We start from the raw sequence: 22,808 nt of genomic DNA, 5'->3' as shown, positions 1-22,808 counted from the left end.
TCCTGTTTAGCGCCCCTGTCCGGCCCATTAAGTCTATAGGGGATTTTTTTTTCTCGAATTAGTTATATTGCAGGAATTAGACGAATATTAAAACGCCCGTAGTTTAATATCCGTAAGTCCGATCGCGATGTATCGTATATGGTTTTGGTGTAGAATTTCGTGTAGAATACGATTTAGCAACTTGCATATTTATTTGACGTTGTTTGACATATCGTATGCATGGATTTACGTGCTGTCTCAATAGGAAAGTGCCCGCATTTATTTTCCGCGCGTGTTCGAATTGCTCGAATGCCATGATAGAAATGCCTATGTTTTAGGGACCATTTTTCCATGCATTTTAGAGCGGTCACTCGTATTTTTGCGTGTAGGATTTGCCGGTAATTTATTTTCCCGCGTATAGATGATTATCTCGTATTAATGTGTGGCATTATTTTGTGTTGCAAACCCCACATATTTTATATGTTCCCGGGGTAGAAAAATCCCATGGATTTTTCTGTGCAATTAGTTTTAGTTTTTGAGTAAGTTAGTTCGCGAGATATTTTGCCATGTTGCCTTCTTGTTTATTTCGTAGGATTTATTTCGTGCCCCGTTTGCTTAAGTTGTCAACTAGGGAATTATTCTTGGGTGTTTAGACTAGCCTCTGGTATTTTTGGGTGCAATAGAAATGCATGTTTAGGGGTGTTTTGATTGCCCTCAAGTTGCTAGAAATAGTGCTGTTTTTGAGGAGCTGAAATATTTCTAAGTCTGGAATCTGTTATTATTTTGTTGCTGTCTTGTCTTGCTTGCATCTTGTGATCTGTAGCTCTTTTGAGGTTGGTCCAATGGAGTTAGTTGTACCCCTTGTCACTTTATAGCATGCTGTGAAGTTTCATTCCATTTGGAGTCCTGTAGCTATAGGTTTTGCTGCTGTCAATATTGCTTCAGATCGAAAACTGCACTTTCATGAGGTGTAATTTTCACAAAGTCTGAAATAGTGTGTGAGATGCCATTTTGTGTCTTCTTGTCCTAGTGCTCCTTGCTGTCATGCTAGTTGTTGTTAGTTGTTTGTAGTAGATCGTCTTGCCCTCTTTCGTGCCATGCCTCGCTTGAGTTTATCGGAGTTGTGTAGCCGTAGTTGTGGGGCGTAGAAAGTGCTATGTGGCTGATTTTGACAGATTGCAGTGAGTTCTTGATTTGCTCGTATCTTTTGAAACGTAGCTCCGATTTGAACGTGTCCTACATGAAACTTGCTTATAATCTCGTGTAGTTTCATGTTCTCTTGCTGTTTGTATGTTTTGAAGTGCTCGTGACCGTCGTTGCACACATATTGCATTCATGCCATCATATCTTGCGATGCCTGTAACTTTTGATCCGTAGCTCCGTTGGAGATGTTCTTTATGTGTAGATTGCTTGCCTTGACGCGTAGAATCACGTGAACCTATTTGTTTTGCTGTTTAACAACTAATTAAATGCATTAGTTCAGATCTGGACAGAATTGTAAATCAACATGTGAGGTCGTTTCGGAGGTGCTAGATGACATTTCCGACCTCATTTAAAATGCCTAGATAGGTAGTTTAATTGCGCTTCACCTCTTGCATGTTTGACAACATTAATATTTCCATGTAAATAACCGGGAGTGAACTAAATAACTCATATGTGGAGTTTCGTCAATATGCAACTCGTTGCATATTGAACTTCACTTAATGTGTAGTGTTTGTTTGTGTGATTTGCCATGCCGTGACTTGCATGTATTCAACTGCTCATGCATCATTTGTGTTGTTGCACCGTGTGGTGAATTCCGTGTGATGATTGTGTTTCCGGTTTGCTTCGTCTCGATAGAGTTCCGCAAGCGTGTCGGATGTGAGGACCCGTTCGACTACGTCGGTTCGTCTACTTCACGGAGGCATTCTTCTTCCAAGCGGTATCTCAGGCAAGATGATCATTTCCCCAGATACCATTACTATCATTGCCATGCTAGTTTTATCGCTTCTACCTATTATGTCTCGTTGCCTACCACATGATGATTATCAGCCTCTCAACAATGCCATGAAACCTTCAACCTGTTCAACCTAGCAAACCAGTGATTGGCTATGTTGCCGCTTGCTTAACCCTGTGTTAGCGTTGCTAGTTGCAGGTGCAGTTGCTTCCATGTGTTAACATGGGTTCCTTGTTATATCACCATATTAAGTGTTATTTAATTTAATGCACCTATATACTTGGTAAAAGGTGGAAGGCTCGGCCTTTTCTAGCCTGGTGTTTTGTTCCACCTTTGCCCCCTCTTAGTTTCCAGCTACCGGTGTTATGTTCCATAAATGAGCGCTCCTAACACGATCGGGGTTGTTATGGGGACCCCCTTGATAATTCGTTTTAGATTAAAGCTGGTCTGGCAAGGCCCTACATTGGTACTACATTTGTATAATCACCTAATAAATTGCATAGGGACTTTCCAGAACCCGAGGATAATTTAATCAACCCCCGGGCCAGTGCTCCTCATGAGTGTTGGTCCAAAATAGAGCACTGTGCGGGGCCACCGCGAGGAAACTCGAGGTTTGGCACTTGTATGCGTCGCTTATCCGTCGTGTCCTGAGAACGAGGTACGCGACTCCTATCGGGATCGTCGACACGTCGGGCGGCCTTGCTGGATTAGTTTTACCATTGACGAGATATCTTGTGCATCGGGATTCCGGTGATGCTTTGGGTAATCTCAGAGTTGAGGTTTTCCACTGGGGAATCCGACGGGATCGCGAGCTTCGTGATTGAGGATTTCTATGCGGCTTGTGGTAATTTGTGATGGACTAGTTGGAGCACCCCTGCAGGGTTAAATCTTTTCGGAAAGCCGTGCCCGCGGTTATGTGGCAACATGGAAGCTTTGTTTAACACTGGTTCTAGATAACTTGAAGTTAACTTAATTAAAACTTGCCAACTGTGTGCGTAACCGTGACTGTCTCTTTCTTGAGTTCCTTCTTCGATCGAGGACACGGTGGGGTTATGTCTGACGTAGGTAGGTGTTCAGGATCATTCATTTGATCATCAGTAGTCACGTCCATTATGCGTAGATCATCCCCCTCTTTATTCTTGTACTCCTAAGTTTAGCCACCAAATATATGCTTAGCCGTTGCTGCAACCTCACCACTTAACCGTGCCTCACCCATTAAGCTTTGCTAGTATTGATACCTTTGGGAATGAGATTGTTGAGTCCCCAATGACTCACAGATTACTAAAACACCAGTTGCAGGTACAGGTAAAGGGTACTTGACGCGAGCGCGTTGGTTGTTCATTTGGAGTTGATTCTTCTTCTTCTTCTTCATCGATCTAGGATGGGTTCCAGGCCGGCAGCCTGGGATAGCAAGGATGGACGTCATTCTTCTTTTGTCGTTTGTTTTCGTCCGTAGTCGGACCCTGCTCTTACTCTTGATGTTTATGTAATGTACTGATGTGACTCTAATGTAGCTTGTGGCGAGTGTAAGCCAATTCTATTATATCTCTCTTCTTTTCAGTACATGTACTTGTAACGATATCCATTCTTGCGATACGACGAGATGCGCTTCTATCCCTGACGAGGCCCTCGTGCCAAATTGAGGATAGGGTCGCATCTTGGGCGTGACAAGTTGGTATCAGAGGAGTACCGACCTAGGAGCCCCCTTGATTGATCGAACTTGGCCGAGTCGAGTCTAGTGAAAAACTATTTGAGTCTTAGTTATATATCGGAGGGTAGAATTCTTTTTTCTCCTCTTCTATGCTCTGGTGAGGAATCTTGACGTAATAATTTATTCTACTCCTCTTCTCACTCAAAATTTTTTAGGATCACGCGGATATTTTTGGAATCTATATGATGACGATGTGAGGGAGTTCTGTCTTGGTGCCTCATGTATGACTTGATTTTCTTCCGGGGAGTTGAGCTCCAGGGGATTCTTGAGCACATCGTTATCATTCAGATTTCTTAGTATCTCGGGACGAAGGATGTTCGTAATTGCTTCAATACTAGTAGTAGCGAGATAACCCCGATGTCCCCAGTACTGGTGCAGATTGTTCGGGCGTACTGCCATACTTTGTATCGTTGTGATCACGAGGGTCTGTTGTAGATGAAGGTCCGAGATTCTGGTTGTGTGTTGATGGATGTGATACATGTGACGGGTTAGTATAGGAGTTGTGTGATATTGCTCCTTGTACCAGATTGCATGACCAGATATTTCGGGAATTCATAGGTGGGAATTCAAGTAGTTGCTTATAGGACAATCTTCCAACAAATGCATGATATTAGGTTGGGGTTCGACATCTAGTGGATTCGTTTGTTCACGATCGACTTACAGCGGTACACGTTGTATCTTAAAGAGTCCTTGTAGCTTGCTACGACTCGGGGACGCTTTGTATGTCGGGTGCACTACCTTGCACTTGATGGCTACTGTAAAATCGAGCCCGTGCGATCCTGTCCACGAAAATATCGGACGAAATATTTCTCATGAGTTTGTTCTGGCTTGTTTCATAAGCCTCACCCTTTGTTTTGTTGGAATGTGGTATTTTGAGTTGCTTCGATGTCAAGTGGTGATTTCAGATCTTTCCTAAGAGGTGTTCTCATATTTTATGTGAGAATGCAAATTCTTTTGTTCGCTCAATTTTCATGTCAATTCTTGTCAACCGTATTCGTCATGTTAATTCTTTTCCAACCGGTGTGTTTCTCTTCAAGTGAATTCCATCCTCTCCTATTTTGCAAGATCGTTCTCTCATTTCACCTGGAGTTCGTCTCTTCTGTCCCAAGTCGTCTTTGTTTTTCTCCGCCCTCCCGCCCTTTTTCTTCGGTGATTAGATTTCATCCAAGCGCATTCATTTCATTGTTCTTCCGCTATCTCTTCTTCCTTTCGTAGCCGGTGATTCATTGTGAAGATTCTCAGGAGATTCGTGTCTTATTTGTTCGTTCTTGTCATCTTTTCCGGTGAATTTAATTTAATTATCCGTGTTCATTGTATCCTATTCATCCTTATAATTTTTCCCATGTGAGAAATTCTCATCAGTCTTCTTATTGTCATTTCTCTCTATTCCATCCGGAGTGCTGAAGTTTTCTCAGAGGTTCTTATTTCCAATCCTTTTAATTATTTTGAGGTGCTATCCTCATCTAGTTTTCTTCATACCGGTGCAATATCTTCCGTTCTAGTAATCCTTTCAATGGTGGTTTCTTCGAGTGGGCCCATAACCCACTGGTTCGTTCCCAGGATCTTATCTCGCTCTTGTTATTTTACGGAGATCTCTAAATCTTTTCAACTATGACGTAAGTATGAATTTCATCGGTCATATTCTTTCTCCAAGTTCAATTTGAATTTATTTTCGTCTTTGGATCAACCTTTCATTCCTCATTATTCCAGGGTGTCTCAGTTAATTCTTGGTGTTGTTTCTCGTCATCATTCTCAATCTTGCTCCATTCTTGTGAAGATTGTCTTCTCAGCTTCGTGTTTTCCTCTCAATTGTTTCTATCGTGAGTAATCCCTTTCGTTCTATCCGGTGCATTTCGGAGTTGTTTTTATTTCTCGTTCCTCCGAAGGCCATCATTTTAGAAGATTCTTCGTTCTCAGCTTTCAGCTTTCGTTCTCTAATTCTTCTCAATTGTTGTCTCTTCGTTCGTCTCTCAATTATTCCGATGCCTTTTTCTAGTTTTTTTTCTCTCAGGTGGCTCATGATCTCTTCATTCTCGTGTATCTTCATTCATTCATGGTTCCTCGTTCATATCAATTCTCACTGGTGTTTCTTGCAACATTTCTTCTGGTTTGTGCTCATATATCTCTCCTAAATCATTTCTAGAAGAATAAGTGGTATGCTAAATCCGTTGATTGTCATCAGTTTAACTTGATGAAGGATAAGCTTAACATAATTCTTATTCTTGTTCGTAGTATTTTGAATTCTTCTTCCGGAGTGGCTCATGATGTCAATTCTTTTCTCAAGTGTTCTTATCTTTTCTTTTCCGGAGTTCCAAGTTTTATCAACTATCTCTTTGTGTAGCTTCATCTAAATCTTGTCAAGGTCATAATCATATTCTCTTCTACCTTCATATCTTTGCATCGTTCATTTGTATACGGAGGTCCTTCATGGTGGTTCATCAAGGCTTCAATTCTTTCTCAAGTGTTCTTCAAGATTCTTGTTGGAGAACCTCAAGTATCCTTTCTCTTGCATTTATATGTGCAATTGTTCTTCCTTTATCCTTTGAGGTGGTATTATAGCATTCTTGTTAGTGTAGGAGCCTCGAAGAGTTTTCCTTTCAAGAATGAGATAATTAAGCCCACCAATTCTTCGATCATGAGATATTTCAACCCATGATTTCCTCATTGAGCTATCTTGGTTTCGATTTCACCTATAGCTTTTCCTATGGATTGTTGCTATCATGGTGTTTGTCATTAATCCCAGTTCTCAATGTACCCTCTTGGTGTAAGAAGTGTCCATTTCTTGTTGCTCTCAAGCTATCCTTGTTCCTTTAGTGGTTGGTTGTCACTTCGTATTTGTTGAGATGATTTTCATAAGCCCACTACTATCTTGTTCCTTTGGTTGTTGGTTTTCCAATTGCTACGTCAATTCTCAGTCCGGAGGCTCTTCAATTCTATTGTGATGATAGTTGTCATTCTTTTCTTCATTCTCTTCTTCCGCATGAGTTAGTTAATATTCTCTTGTTCCGGAGGCATTGTGACGTTGCTCTTTGGGTCAATCATGTTATCCTATCAAGGTCATGGTGTTACCTTGCTCTATTTAGTTGTTTGTTATGAATATTGTCTAATTCTCTCTTCTTATCGAATTTTTTGTCCCATTTTCTTACCTAAGTGCTGCCGAAATTTTTCGTGAATTCTTGCTTCTTTCTCATGTCATTCCTCATCTCTTTGCAACCTTCAAGGATCCTTGTATTCACTCGTTTGTCAAGAAGCGACTAAATTTTACCTCGTGTTCTTTCTTATCCTCTCCCCCTTTCATTCTTGGATCTCGGGGCGAGATCCTCTTGTAGTGTAGGAGAGTTGTGACAGCCCGAGACCGACGTTCCAGAAGATTCCCCTCTCTTTCCGTTTTCGTCGTGTGGCGTATTTTATTTGTCGTGTCACCATCGCATCATGCGCATCATCTGCATTACATCGGCATCTCCGTTGCCGCCAGTTTTCAAAAAAACTTGCATCCGTTATTAGTTGCCGCTTCTCTTCGCGTTCGTCGTTGTTCGTTCCGAGCCTGACCGCACACGCACGCGCCCGCTTCTCCTCCCGCGCCGCCCGCTTCCCCGACCTGCGACCGCCCTCCTCGCCGGAACCCGCGGCCACCTTGGTTCCCCGGGTCGCCTGCAGCGCCCATCGCCGGCTCCCGTCGCTGCCGTCCGCTGGAGGAGGCCCCGCCGCCGCCAGGCCCCGTGCCCTCGGGCACGGGAGGAAGAACGAACGAGGAGCTCCTTCCCCATGCGTTGACCGCGCTCCTGGGCCCCGCAGACGGCCCAACACCAGCTCGGACCCCCATCGCGCGCCGCATCATGTCGGCCCATCTCGTCCGCACCAACCTCCAGGCCAGCGAGGCCCATCGCCCCCACGCGGCGCACCTGGCCCAGCTCCACCAGCCGGCCCGAGAGCCCCCCAAGGTGAGCCTGAGCCACCCCCTCGCCCCTCAGCGCTCCTTTCCTGTTTAGCGCCCCTGTCCAGCCCATTAAGTGTATAGGGGATTTATTTTCTCGAATTAGTTATATTGCATGAATTAGACGAATATTAAAACGTCCGTAGTTTAATATTCGTAAGTCCGATCGCGATGTATTGTATATCGTTTTCGTGTAGAATTACGTGTAGAATACGATTTAGCAACTTGCATATTTATTTGACGTTGTTTGACGTATCGTATGCATGGATTTACGTGCTGTCTCAATAGGAAAGTGCCCGCATTTATTTTCCGCGCGTGTTCGAATTGCTCGAATGCCATGATAGAAATGCCTATGTTTTAGGGACCATTTTTCCATGCATTTTAGAGCGGTCACTCGTATTTTCGCGTGTAGGATTTGCCGGTAATTTATTTTCCCGCGTATAGATGATTATCTCGCATTAATGTGTGGCATTATTTTGTGTTGCAAACCCCACATATTTTATATGTTCCCGGGGTAGAAAAATCCCATGGATTTTTCTGTGCAATTAGTTTTAGTTTTTGAGTAAGTTAGTTCGCGAGATATTTTGCCATGTTGCCCTCTTGTTTATTTGGTAGGATTTATTTCGTGCCCCGTTTGCTTAAGTTGTCAACTAGGGAATTATTCTTGGATGTTTAGACTAGCCTCTGGTATTTTTGGGTGCAATAGAAATGCATGTTTAGGGGTGTTTTGATTGCCCTCGAGTTGCTAGAAATAGTGCTGTTTTTGAGGAGCTGAAATATTTCTAAGTCTGGAATCTGTTATTATTTTGTTGCTGTCTTGTCTTGCTTGCATCTTGTGATCTGTAGCTCTTTTGAGGTTGGTCTAATGGAGTTAGTTGTACCCCTTGTGTCTCTCTAGCATGCTGTGAAGTTTCATTCCATTTGGAGTCCTGTAGCTATAGGTTTTTCTGCTGTCAATATTGCTTCAGATCGAAAACTGCACTTTCATAAGGTGTAATTTTCACTAAGTCTGAAATAGTGTGTGAGATGCTATTTTGTGTCTTCTTGTCCTAGTGCTCCTTGCTGCCATGCTAGTCGTTGTTAGTTGTTTGTAGTAGAGCGTCTTGCCCTCTTTCGTGCCATGCCTCGCTTGAGTTTATCGGAGTTGTGTAGCCGTAGTTGTGGGGCGTAGAAAGTGCTATGTGGCTGATTTTGACAGATTGTAGTGAGTTCTTGATTTGCTCGTATCTTTTGAACCGTAGCTCCGATTTGAACGTGTCCTACATGAAACTTGCTTATAATCTCGTTTACTTTCATGTTCTCTTGCTGTTTGTATGTTTTGAAGTGCTCGTGACCGTCGTTGCACACATATTACATTCATGCCATCATATCTTGCGATGCTTGTAACTTTTGATCCGTAGCTCCGTTGGAGATGTTCTTTATGTGTAGATTGCTTGCCTTGACGCATAGAATCATGTGAATCTATTTTTTTTGCTGTTTAACAACTAATTAAATGCATTAGTTCAGATCTGGACAGAATTGTAAATCAACATGTGAGGTCGTTTCGGAGGTGCTAGATGACATTTCCGACCTCATTTAAAATGCCTAGATATGCAGTTTAATTGCGCTTCACCTCTTGCATGTTTGACAACATTAATATCGCCATGTAAATAACCGGGAGTGAACTAAATAATTCATATGTGGAGTTTCGTCAATATGCAACTCGTTGCATATTGAACTTCACTTAATGTGTAGTGTTTGTTTGTGTGATTTGCCATGCCGTGACTTGCATGTATTCAACTGCTCATGCATCATTTGTGTTGTTGCACCGTGTGGTGAATTCCGTGTGATGATTGTGTTTCCGGTTTGCTTCGTCTCGATAGAGTTCCGCAAGCGTGTCGGATGTGAGGACCCATTCGACTACGTCGGTTCGTCTGCTTCACGGAGGCATTCTTCTTCCAAGCGGGATCTCAGGGAAGATGATCATTTCCCCAGATACCATTACTATCATTGCCATGCTAGTTTTATCGCTTCTACCGATTATGTCTCGTTGCCTACCACATGATGATTATCAGCCTCTCAACAATGCCATGAAACCTTCAACCTGTTCAACCTAGCAAACCACTGATTGGCTATGTTACCGCTTGCTTAACCCTGTGTTAGTGTTGCTAGTTGCAGGTGCAATTGCTTCCATGTGTTAACATGGGTTCCTTGTTATATCACCATATTAAGTGTTATTTAATTTAATGCACCTATATACTTGGTAAAAGGTGGAAGGCTCGGCCTTTTCTAGCCTGGTGTTTTGTTCCACCTTTGCCCCTCCCGCCCTTAGTTTCTGGCTACCGGTGTTATGTTCCATAAATGAGCGCTCCTAACACGATCGGGGTTGTTATGGGGACCCCCTTGATAATTCGTTTTAGATAAAAGCTGGTCTGGCAAGGCCCTACATTGGTACTACATTTGCATAATCACCTAATAAATTGCATAGGGACTTTCCGCACCCCGAGGATAATTTAATCAACCCCCGGGCCAGTGCTCCTCATGAGTGTTGGTCCAAAACAGAGCACTGTGCGGGGACACCACGAGGAAACTCCAGGTTTGGCACTTGTACGCGTCGCTTATCCGTCGTGTCCTGAGAACGAGGTACGCGACTCCTATCGGGATCGTCGACACGTCGGGCGTCTTTGCTGGATTAGTTTTACCATTGACGAGATATCTTGTGCATCGGGATTCCGGTGATGCTTTGGGTAATCTCAGAGTTGAGGTTTTCTACTAGGGAATCCGACGAGATCGCGAGCTTCGTGATTGAGGATTTCTATGCGGCTTGTGGTAATTTGTGATGGACTAGTTGGAGCACCCCTGCAGGGTTAAATCTTCTCGGAAAGCCGTGCCCGCGGTTATGTGGCAACATGGAAGCTTTGTTTAACACTGGTTCTAGATAACTTGAAGTTAACTTAATTAAAACTTGCCAACTGTGTGCGTAACCGTGACTGTCTCTTTCGTGAGTTCCTTCTCTGATCGAGGACGCGGTGGGGTTATGTCTGACGTAGGTAGGTGTTCAGGATCATTCATTTGATCATCAGTAGTCACGTCCATTATGCGTAGATCATCCCTCTCTTTATTCTTGTACTCGTAAGTTTAGCCACCAAATATATGCTTAGCCGCTGCTGCAACCTCACCACTTAACCATGCCTCACCCATTAAGCTTTGCTAGTCTTGATACCTTTGGGAATGAGATTGCTGAGTCCCCTGTGACTCACAGATTACTACAACACCAGTTGCAGGTACAGGTAAAGGGTACTTGACGCGAGCGCGTTGATTGTTCATTTGGAGTTGATTCTTCTTCTTCTTCTTCATCGATCTAGGATGGGTTCCAGGCCGGCAGCCTGGGATAGCAAGGATGGACGTCGTTCTTCTTTTGTCATTTGTTTTCGTCCGTAGTCGGACCCTGCTCTTACTCTTGATGTTTATGTAATGTACTGATGTGACTCTGATGTAGCTTGTGGCGAGTGTAAGCCAATTCTATTATATATCTCTTCTTTTCAGTACATGTACTTGTAACGATATCCATTCTTGCGACACGACGGGATGCGCTTCTATCCCTGACGAGGCCATCGTGCCAAATTGAGCATAGGGTCGCATCTTGGGCGTGACAAAGAGTGTCAAACCCAACAAGGAGCAGAAGGATCTGACAAGTGGTTTTCCGCAAGGTAATATCTGCAAGCATTGAAATAATCGGTAACAAGTGATTGTATGGTGAGATGATTTGTAGCAAGCAACAAGTAATAAAAGTAGCAACGGTGCAAAAAAGTGGCCCAATCCCTTTTATAGCAAGGGACAAGCCTGGACAAAGTCTTATAGGAGGAAAAACGCTCCCGAGGACACACAGGAATTTCTGTCATGCTAGTTTTCATCATGTTCATATGATTCGCGTTCGTTACTTTGATAGTTTGATATGTGGGTGGACCAGCGCTTGGGTACTGCCCTTACTTGGAGAAGCATCGCACTTATGATTAACCCCTCTCTTAAGCATCCACAAGTATGAAAGAAGAATTAAGACAAAGTCTAACCATATCATTAAACTAGTGGATCCAAATCAGCCCCTTACGAAGCAACACATAAACTAGGGTTTAAGCTTCTGTCACTCTAGCAACCCATCATCTGCTTACTACTTCCCAATGCCTTCCTCTAGGCCCAAATAATGGTGAAGTGTTATGTAGTCGACGTTCACATAACACCACTAGAGGAAAAACAACATACAACACATCAAAATATCGAACGGATACCAAATTCACATGACAACTATTAGCATGACTTATCCCATGTCCTCAGGAACAAAAGTAACTACTCACAAAGCATAATCATATTCATGACCAGAGAGGTAATGAGTAGCATCAAGGATCTGAACATAAAATCTTACAGCAAATAATCCAACTAGCATCAACTACAAGGAGTAATTAACACTACTAGCAACCTTACAAGTACCAATCGGAGTCGTGAGACGGAGATTGGTTACAAGTGATGAAATAGGGTTTGGAGATGAGATGGTGCTGATGAAGATGTTGATGGTGACGAGTCCCCTTCGATGAGAGGAGTGTTGGTGATGACGATGGCGATGATTTCCCCCTCTGAGAGGGAAGTTTCCCTGGCAGGATCGTCCTGCCGGAGCTCTAGATTGGTTCTGCTCAAGTTCCGCCTCGTGGTGGCGGCGAATCCTCGAAAATTCTCCCTTATGATTTTTTCCCGGATGAAACCCTTCATATAGCAAAAGATGAGCGCCGGAGGGGCAACAGGGGGCCCACAAGCCCTCCAGCCCCAGCCAGGGTGGTAGGCCGGGCCTGGCAGGCTTGTGGCCTCCAGGTGGCGCCCCTGTGGTACTTCTTCCGCCCAGTATTTTTTATATATTCCCAAAAAATTCCACATTGATTTTCACGGCTTTTGGAGTTGCGCAGAATAGGCATCTCAAACTTGCTCCTTTTTCAGGCCAGAATTCCAGCTGCCGGCATTCTCCCTCTTCATGTAAACCTTGCAAGATAAGAGAGAAAAGGCATAAGTATTGTACCTCGAAGTGTAATAACAGCCCAAAAAGCAATAAGTATCAACATGAAAGCATGATGCAAAATGGACATATCAGCTTGATGCAGAGGAATGGTCGTGCACTGGCGGCGGTTGCATCACATGTAGTTGCTGGGATTATGGAAAAGTGGCGAGGGACTTCGATGGTGCTACTGCTTGAGCACCCGATCGCGAGCTCGGGGGCCTAGGTATGACCCGAGCTGGTTATACCTGGCAATGGAAGTGTTCTTTACGTTGTTACCTTGTTGAAGGCATTGCTCGAATATGCTAGGACTAATTCTGTAGGGTGAAAGCCTAGATTTGGACATTGGTGGTTAGATCCCATGACGGTAACTCTTTAGTGTTGCTTCCTTCTTGAAGATGTTGTTGTTGAGGAGTCTCATCGTCTGTGTGGTGTAATGAGATGGTTGGTGTGGATATTGACACTTATCTATTTTCCATCGTGGATCTGATCGCTTCGGGTTTTTATTTTACTTCCCTACATATAAGTTTGTGAAAGGATCAATATGGTTGACTAGAGGGGGGGTGTGAATAGGCAACTATCAATTTTTAGGTTTCCGTAACAAATTAGGTTTAGCAACAAATAGGTTGTCTATATATGCAACTAAGTGAACAACCTATATGATGCTAACAGAAACAACAATACAACCAAGCAAGAAGATCATACAAGTAATAATAGCACAAAGTTAAGGTAAGAAGTAACCACAAGTGGAACCGACGGAGACGAGGATGTGTTACCGAAGTAACCACAAGTGGAACCGTCTCCCTTGAAGGAGGCAACTGAACCTTTACAAACAAGGTTGGGGAAATATCCACAATATAATTGGAGGCTTCCACTTCACCACGAAGCTTCACCATAATGGACTGTGGCTCCGAGGTGATATCAACCGTCTAGGGTGCTCAAACACCCAAGAGTAACAAGATCCGCAAGCGATTAGTGGGGGGAAATGAATTTCTCTTGGTGGAAGTGTAAATCAGGTCCCTCTCAACCAAAACCTATATTATCAACAAGTTGTGTTGGCTAGGGAGAGAGATCGGGCGAAAATGGAGCTTGGAACAACAATGGAGCTTAGAGATGGAAGAGGTGGTCTTCTTGGGTTAGAAGACCGCCTTATATAGTGGAGAAGCAAACCCAACCATTATCCCCTCTCAGCCCGCACACAAGTGGTACTACCGCTCATGGGAACGGTACTACTGCTTGGGTGGTTGAGCCAGCCGCACAGGGCAATGGCACGAGGGCACAAGGCGGTAGTGTCGTCGGAGCGGTACTACCGCTCCCCCAAGCGGTACTACCGCTTGGGTTGTAGTGCAGCAGCTCTTCAAGCCCAGAGAGGTAGCAGGGGAAGAGGTAGTTCCGCCTAAGTGGTAGTACCGCTCGTGAGAGCAGTACTACCACTTAACGACGGTAGTACCTCGCCCTACTGTCGCTCGGAGCTTGCTGAGCGCTCCATGCCCAGAAGGAAGGGCGGTAGTGGCACGGTAGTAAGAGGCGGTACTAGCGTGCCGTACTATCGGCCAAAAATCACTGAGTCCGAGATGAAAAAGTCAAGACTGTGAAGCCATCGGTACTGCGCGCGGTACTAGGCATTGGCACTACCACCTGTAAGTGGTACTATCGCTGCCTAGAGCGATACTACCGCTTACTAGTGTAGGCGGTAGTACCGTTTGGCATACGCGGTACTATCGATTGGTCCTTTTCGGTCTAGAGTAGAGGCAACGTGTGAACAACTCCATTGAAGCGGGAAAGGAACAAGGGTGCGAAAGAAAGTGTACGTGTTGATCCCACCCAAACCTTTTTGATGCGGACCCCCTCTTAATAGTATGGTTCTCCTATGACTCAATTCCATCGAAAACAAAATGCGGGGAAGAAACCATCTTCACTTTAATCCATCGAGGGGCTAGAATGGTCTTGTGGTAAATGATGGATTATTTGAAAGGCTTAATGCAAATGATTAGTCCGCAAATGCATTGCCATTAATCACGAAAACCACTAGGGTAAAAATATGCCCTTACACTTTGGTCTTATCTGACTTTGCTATCTGTTGGCATATTTTTTATGTGCGTGCATTGATGTTGGTTGTATGCATCCTACCTATGCATAGGCCAGGTGTGCTTTTTGGTTTTGTATCATCTTGATGCTTCTCTTTGAGCCAATAAAATCCATCCTTTATCGAAAAAATAGAGTGTTAGTCTCACGACGCGGATCCACACCCGCACCCGCTTCTCGTCCGCCACGGCGGGCGGCCACCTACCTCCCACCACCCAAATTAAGTGCAAACGCACTGACAGTCCCGCCCGTCAGCCTCCATGCTGCGCACGGCCTCGTCGTTTTTAATGTGAAAGCCATCAAACGATAGTCCACACTTTCACTCCCGACGACGCGTGCCTCCTAGAAACCCGACACGCCCATACCCTAGCCACCGGAGCTCCACCTCCTATATATCCTCCACCTCGTCCTCACCTCATGTCCTCCACCTAGTCCTCCAACTCTCCCAGCCTCACTCTTCCTCTGGTGCCCGTCTCCGCCCATCGGATTAGACGTCATTAGACACTTGTTCTCCAAGACTAGAGAGTAAACATTTGATTTAATATTTTTCATAAAAATATTGCTTGCATGCATGAGACTTCTCATTTGATTGGTGAACTGAGCTTAGTTCTTTCGGTGGTATGCCGCAGTCTTACCGAGACTTCTATGGAATACCAAAGAATTGCCGATCAGTTGGTACGCTGTTGCTATATTGTTGTATATTAGTTGTTATATTGTTTTGTATTGCACAAATGAATACCAGGATAGAAACCCCTACCAATAAAAATTACACTCAAGGTATGGCGTGTTCGATAAAATGTGAGGTTCCTCCAGCGACTTCATCATTCCGGAAGATCCTTCACCTCGGCCTTTCAAAGGTGTTCACAAAGGTACGGTATAATATGTGTGTGCATACATACATGTATATGAACATCTGTAGGCTCTGTATTGTGTTTAAAGGAAAGAAAAAAAATCATACCATCGCTTTCTATGCAGATCAGGAGGTAGTGGTACTAGCCACAGCAATTCAGCATCTGTCTGCCAGCGTTGAGGGACATAAATTAGCAATCAAGCCCAACCAACTTCTGCCACTCCTACCTGCTGACTGTCGCCTTTAATACTTACAGCTGAACATTTTTTTCTCGGGGAGGAGGCACTATCATACATAGTGCGATTGATGTGCACATACGTGAACTGATTTAGCGCCCGATGACCGTGTAGCACCCGTTCAACTGGTTTGCCAGAAAAGTGTGAAAGAAAAGAAGAAGCTAGTAGTTTGCACCTCAACAAAATGTTTGCCAGAAAACGAAAACCTAACTCGTTGTGAGTAGTTGAGATGATGATGATGATGATGATGAGAAGATGTGGACAAATTACGGACGAGTATTGAATACAGCCTCTAGAAGGCGACTGCGTATCCGGCTTGGCGAGCTAATGTATGTACACACTATTTTTGTTCCATTTCTTTAACTTCCATTCGCATCAAGGAACTCGTCGTGTAAGACCAATCACAATGCTCCATCTTATCCATTTCAGAAAAAAAGAGGTTCTCTATCTTGCACGCTGCATTTTTTTTACGAACAGGACTCACATCTATTATAAAAGTTTATCAGTAATATATAACACCTCAAACATAATAAAACTTATATTGTTATCACTGGGTTGCTGTCAAAACGAGCCGTAGGCGTGACGCTGCCGTCACCCCCATGCCGGAGCCAATGTCGATGATTGCTAGAAAGTCAGTCATGCACATCCCCCTAAGGACCCACCCCGTTACAGTCATCGGCGTTGAACCCTTAAATCGATATGAAGAACCTGACACTGAATCTCGTTGTCGAGCCGAGCGTTGCATACGAATCCATGGTTTAAGTTATCTTGAGATTTGGATCGTGTCCACACCTTTACATTCTCTAAGCTCCCTAAGAACATCTTTACCAGACCCCGTATAATGTTCCGACCGCAAAATAACCATCAAAATATGTGCCGGGGCGAAAAATGCTACCAGACCAGACCCCGCAAACGCGTCCGGCCTGTAATTTTTTTTGCGGGGCACGGTAAAAGTTCGCCCTCAACCTTGAGATTCACGGGATGGGAGGTCGACCCGAGCTCACTCCTTATCCGCAACGAGATTTGGCGCGAGGGAACTTTTCGCATCGTTCCCCCCGCTTCCCCCTCCTCGGCAGCCGTTGCTCCGCCCACGACGTGCTCTGGACCTTCTTCCACGGCATTCTTCGCCGTCATGGAAGCCTTCCAGCCATCGGATCTCGTCATCGTGGAGGTCGCGCACGCGCAATCCCGTCCGGCGGATCTCATCGTCGGCCATGCCGCCCCTACTCCCGCTGTCGCCAACGCGCCAGTCCGCAAGTGACAAGGCAACGTTGTCGTGCAGGTCGACATTCCGAATGGCCCAGCCGGAAGAGAAGGCGCGCCGGGCGCAGCCGCTACTGCGCGATCTGGCCGACCCCCGGCGGGGAAGATGAACAAGGTTTCAGATGTGAAGCGGAAGAAGGTTCCTACGAAGAAACCTTCAGCCACTCCATCCGCCCCGGCGAGACGTACCCCGACGGTGCCTTCCTACGACGCTACCACCACCACAGACGAGGTGTTCGATGAAACATCCGGAAGGTATGCAACTTCTCTCACTTTTTTCTTCTTCGATTATTCGTCCATCGTGATGTGCTTTCACTCGATGTAGTTGTGGTTCAAATGATGCCGTTGCCGAGTTCGTGCACTTGTTGGCCACCAACGCAGTCAACATCGATCAAGCCCCGATCGGTGGTTTCGATTACAATGAATTAGAGGGTGGCGCTGATGACCACAGTGGTGAAGATGAGGTGGAGGAGATAGATGAGGGGGCGTATCAGCAATAGCAAGGTAAAAAAAGCATCAGATCAAATAACTACACGATCTTGGAAGATCAAATGTTGATAAAGGCCTGGAGTGCGGTGTCTATGGATCCTTGCACGGGTGTGTCTCAAACCGCCAAGACCTATTGGCAAAGAATTGAAGATCAATACTTCCAAATGATGGCCAAGTATCCCAACAGGACAACACGGACCTTTTGGTCACTCCAAGATCGTTGGGACGTGATCAAGCCGACTTATAGCCGTTGGACAGCTTGCTTGGAACAAGTTCACAATGCTCCTCCAAGTGGAACTGTCGAATCCGACTATGTGAGTTGGCTGCAATCAAATGGTTCCATTAGTTTGCATAATGTACAATGGTTACATCAGTTTGATTATGTTTTTATTGTGTAGGAATTTTTTTCCCAACAACGGTACAAAGACATGGATGCTTCCGAAGGAAGAATTTTCAAACTAGAGTATTGTTGGGAATTGCTCAAAAACTGTGATAAATGGGCGTTGATTCATAGAGAATCCCCGCCGAAGAGAGGTTCACTAACGGAAATGGATGAAGATGAAGATGATGATGGCCCAAGAAACTTGAACAAGCCCGGTGGTGAAGAAAGACAACAGAGAAGATCAAAAGGGAACGCGAAGCATCGACCTTACGGGACAAGATAGATTCCATGCTCCAATGAAATGAGGTATTGCTAGTGAAGTATTTGGATGCAAAGATAGAGTTGGCCGAGAAGAAGGCACGAAAGAAGCAAGAGAGGTGGAAATTGCTCAAGGAAGTTGAGGAGAGAAAATCACGTGCTGCTGAAAACAAAACCATGGCCAACCTTCTTGCCGAAGAGAATAGGATCATAACTTTGAACCGCAATGATATGGACGACTAAAGAAAAGAATGGCATGATATGACAAGGAGAGAAATCTTGAAGAGGAGGATGCTTGCGTGTTACAATGGTGGAGATGGTTTCTCCTCGGGCATCGGAACCGATGATTTCGGTGCCGGAGTAGGGACAAGTGCCGGAGTAGGGACAAGTGCCGCAGTAGGAACAAGTGCAGGCAATGGATTCAGCGGAGTCGATGGATTCGGGGGCGGCGATGAACTTGATGGTGCAGACTTAAGAACGAGGATGCATGAAGTCCTTTTGTGTTTGTCTTTCAAACTATGTTTTTCATTTCGCGCGAGAACTATGCTTCATTGTTTAAATTCGAATTCATTTGTCGGTTGCGCTGTCAAATTCCAACTATGTTTTATTGCGTGGTTTTCCGGTTTGCGGGTCGACGCGGTGGCGCCAGAGCAGCCCCCGCATTGACGACCCGTATAAAAGATGCTTTTATACGAGTCCGTTTTGGGGGGTCTGCCTCTATCCGCACCCGCGCCGACCCGTAAAACCTGTTTTTCACGAACTATAAACGACTTTTGCGGGTCGGCATTATACGGGGTCTGCTAGAGATGATCTAAGAGTATCTACAGCCAGACATAGCAAATATGACTCTCTAAACATCCGCGGACGTGTCCGGTCAATGACTAGAAGTGTCTCATATTTGTCCGTTCGTGCAACCACGCTCCTCATTTTCTTGTTTATATGTCCGGTTAATTGCACGCGATTGATGGATAAAGAAACAAAAAAATGAATAAAGAAAAGCAAAAGGTGGTCCGGGGTGGGATCGCGTCCTACATGGCGAAGGCGGACTAATCGGGCGCGTTCAGGCGCGTCCGCGAGCCCTCATATCCTCCTTATATTTGAAATGGATGTGAGGGTTCGCGGACAGGCTGAACATATAGAAATAATATGAGGGACGCGATTGGTTCATTTATTCCCTTCTTTTTGCTGTCCGACCATTGACCGGACCCATTCACGGACGTATTAGGGGTCGTTTGAGGCATCCGGCTGTAAAAGCTCTAAGATAGAACCTGTTTGGTTGCCTCCTTGAGCAAGGCCTTCCAAATTAAACGGGAAATTGACTAGCACTCCCATTCTTCCAACATATACCGACTACCGAACATTTGTAGTTGTCAAGTAGATTTGCTATTGCACATGTGAATGAAAAGGTCCTGATATCAGTTTTTTTGCGAGGTTAAAGAGAGTTTTATTCCAAACAACTCGGGTTACAATCTCGAGATAACAAATCCTCACAGAACAGAGGGCTCGAATTCAATCATACTGCAGTACAAGCATTGGTACGGCTATAATGAGCGAGGTGATGTGCTACCCTATTCTGATCTTTACTAATTTTCAAAGGAATAAACTCTCTATCAACCATAAGAGATTTAATCTCCTCAACTAAGTGTCCATAGGCCGACCTAGACCAAGCATCGCCCTCAATGGTGGCCAAAGCGTTTGAAGAATCTGACTCGACAATGACGGACATATCCGAATGCTGCAAAGCCAGTGCCATACCTTGCATTAAGGCATGAATCTCTGCTTCGAAGGCGTCGTTACAGTTGAATATATAACGGTACGCGACAAATATCAACAAAGCATTCTCCCTTCGTAGCACCATCCCAGCCGACGCACGGCCGTCCCGAGCAGAGAAAGATCCGTCCACAGAGAGTGCCGCCCATCCTGTCGGTGGTGGAGGCCAATGCTTAGATGGAGCATGGTTAGTGTTTGTAATTTGTACTCCGCTGTGCACATAAGATGACATCTTTCCCTTGATAATATCCTCCATGCTATACTTCTTCACAAGATTGAGAGATTTATAGTAGCTGTCTAAGTAGTCAACAGTTGCCTGCACTGTGCACCCTCTCCTTCCATGCATAATGTCATTGCGCAGCTGCCAAATCCGCCATATAGTCATAATTACAAGGTCTCTAACCTGTTCCGAACCGTCCTGATATCAGTTTGACGCCATCTCGTGTGCTTTTTCTTAAGATTCGGTGCGAGTGGATCATCGGAGCCACTTGCCACACTCCGGTTAAGTTTGTTCGCCCTTTTCACCCGCAAAAAAAAAGTTTGTTCGCCCTTTTATTTGGTGATCATAAGATGTTCCGTTAAACTGATATGCAAACAAACACTAGCGATAACCAAATTGTTGTCTCAAGTGAATGCCACTTTTCTACCCAAGGTTTGTATATTTGTAAGTGTTTACCACATTTAAATTTTCTACCACATTTTACCACGAAGTTGTTATATTTTGTCAAGTTTAACCCAGTTTAACAATGTGCTTCAATTCTAACCGGCTGGGTATACATTGTAAGCCCGGTGCGGTTGGTGATCCTTACTCCAACTTGAAAGCGTAAACCAATTAGGTGAGTCCTTACTACTCGCAAAAGCTGCCCAACAATGGTGGCAAATCTGAAGATGGTTACGAGGAGCTCTTCCATCGCCTTGCTCCTCCCCATGGCGCCCTTTGTTCATCCCCGACCCACAGCTCCTGGCCTCATGGAGTGGGTCTGGCTTTGGGGCGGGGATCCGGTCATCCAGGTAGAGAGGACGATCTAGATCGCCCTTCCTAGTAGGCATCCAAGTCATTGGTCACGTCGGTTTGACAAGTTGGCCTAGCCGGTCAGAATTAGAGTAAATTGTTAAATGCGATAAAGCTTGACACAATGTAACGACTCAAATGAAATGTGCAGAAAATATCAAATGGGGCGATGTTGTCAATAAAAGCTGATATGTTTGAACAATTTGTGTGGATAAAAGAGGCAAAGTCCACCACGGAGATGAAACGAAGGGTGGAACTAGCGTTTGTTAGTAAAATATTCAAATCTTGCCAGACTCCCTCAGTCACTAAAACATATATTATATTAAGTTAAAGAGGGAGTATAAAATATGCTGTATTAATGGTCACGATTTCTTTTCATGATGATACATAGGACGAGAAGGTTTGTTAGTAAAATGTACTGTAGTCCATTTTCTAGACACGTAGATTTTCTAAATACGTGCTTAACTCTAGTACTGTATATGATTGGTTCGTTCAACAACTTGTTATAATTGCGGGGTCACCGAAATAAAATTGCATAAAATTGTCTGGTCCATCGTTATCAGACAGGGGGAGAAATAGTGAGAAAAAAAATCATAACTCCGGGTGGTTGCAAACGGTGGTGATGACATGCATGCTGTGGTACCAAGATTTGAATACGCCCACATGACCGATCACGCTCGCGATCCCATCGCAAGAGATCCATCGCCGGTGCCCAAACGCCGAAGCACCTATAAAACCGACAGAAATTCCCACGGAAAGGCACACCAAGAACCAGACTCCCAAACCCCGACGACGACGACGACTACGACGGCCATGTCTCCCATGACAGTCCTCCTCGTCCTCGCCGTCGCCGCGACGGCCGCGCCGCTGGCGCACGCGGCCTGCGCTGACGGCAGCGACGGCGCCATGCTGCACGGCGTGGCGAACGACGTGCTTCTGGAGTACGGCCTCCCCAAGGGCCTCCTCCCGGACTCCGTCGTCTCCTACACCTTCGACAACGCCACCGGTAACTTCCACATCGAGCTCGCCAGCAGCTGCTACGTCTGGTTCGGCGACCACTACGTCTACTTCGACAAGAACCTCAGCGGCACCATCTCCCACGGCGAGATCTCCAACCTCTCCGGCATCATGGCCAAGAAGTTCTTCATCTGGGTCTCCATCACCAGCATGGTGGCGCACCTGGAGAGGGGGATGATCGAGTTCCACGCCGGCATCATCACTGAGGACGTGCCGGCGTCGCTCTTCCAGAAGATCCCCGTCTGCGGCAAAGGCCTCGGCGAGCCGCTCCGCGGCGCGGCCGGGGTGATCCGGGAGCTTGGCCTGGTCCCCGTCGCCGAGGTGTGAGTGGCTTCGACGTCCAAAGTTCTTCAAACATGAGTTCCTTCCATGCTTTTGCTGAAGTTTATTATACTACTCCTACATATATGATATATGGTTGGCAAAATATTTGCACCATTCTTGGTAGAAAAGGAGAGAAGAAACCATGAGAGATGAAGGTGGGTGCGATGTAATGCGGATAATTGCATATTTCAAGTTCAATAAAACAATCTTTTATATCTACGAATATATACACGAGCAGAAAAACAAACGGTGGTGAATCAAGTGCTGGTATGATGAGATATCTAGTGATCTACTACTATGCTTATTTCATTGAAATGGAGTGAGTACCACGTACCAACAGGACCTCCCGTGAGAGGTGGGCTATTCGAGCTCGTGAGCTTGAGTTTTAACACGGGCCGATCGATCGATTAACCATGAGTTTCGCCACTTAGGTAGCTGCTCCCATGCTTGAGACGAGCTCGCTCAACTGCTCAGGCGCTGCGATCTCATGAATTATGGTCGCGTGCGCGCGTTGTTCGGATGCACAGGACGAAGATCTGAATGAC

General features: G+C 45.2%; 1 protein-coding gene across 1 annotated transcript; it reads left to right on the top strand.

The window, feature by feature from the left end:
* Positions 1-21,551: 21,551 nt before the first annotated feature.
* Positions 21,552-22,488, top strand: LOC123451019. The gene has a single exon (XM_045128035.1). The coding sequence runs from the start codon at positions 21,586-21,588 to the stop codon at positions 22,264-22,266; it is 681 nt and encodes a 226-aa protein (XP_044983970.1). The 5' UTR covers positions 21,552-21,585; the 3' UTR covers positions 22,267-22,488.
* Positions 22,489-22,808: the final 320 nt, after the last annotated feature.

The sequence above is a fragment of the Hordeum vulgare genome, chromosome 4H (assembly GCF_904849725.1).
Source record: "Hordeum vulgare subsp. vulgare chromosome 4H, MorexV3_pseudomolecules_assembly, whole genome shotgun sequence".
Classification (NCBI taxonomy): domain Eukaryota; kingdom Viridiplantae; phylum Streptophyta; class Magnoliopsida; order Poales; family Poaceae; genus Hordeum; species Hordeum vulgare.
The sequence above is the reverse complement of the archived record's forward strand: the minus strand, read 5'-3'. Positions and strand labels throughout refer to the sequence as shown.

Excerpts from the sequence above, each read along its gene's own strand:
- LOC123451019 (XM_045128035.1), top strand. The coding sequence starts at position 21,586 with ATGACCGATCACGCTCGCGATCCCATCGCAAGAGATCCATCGCCGGTG.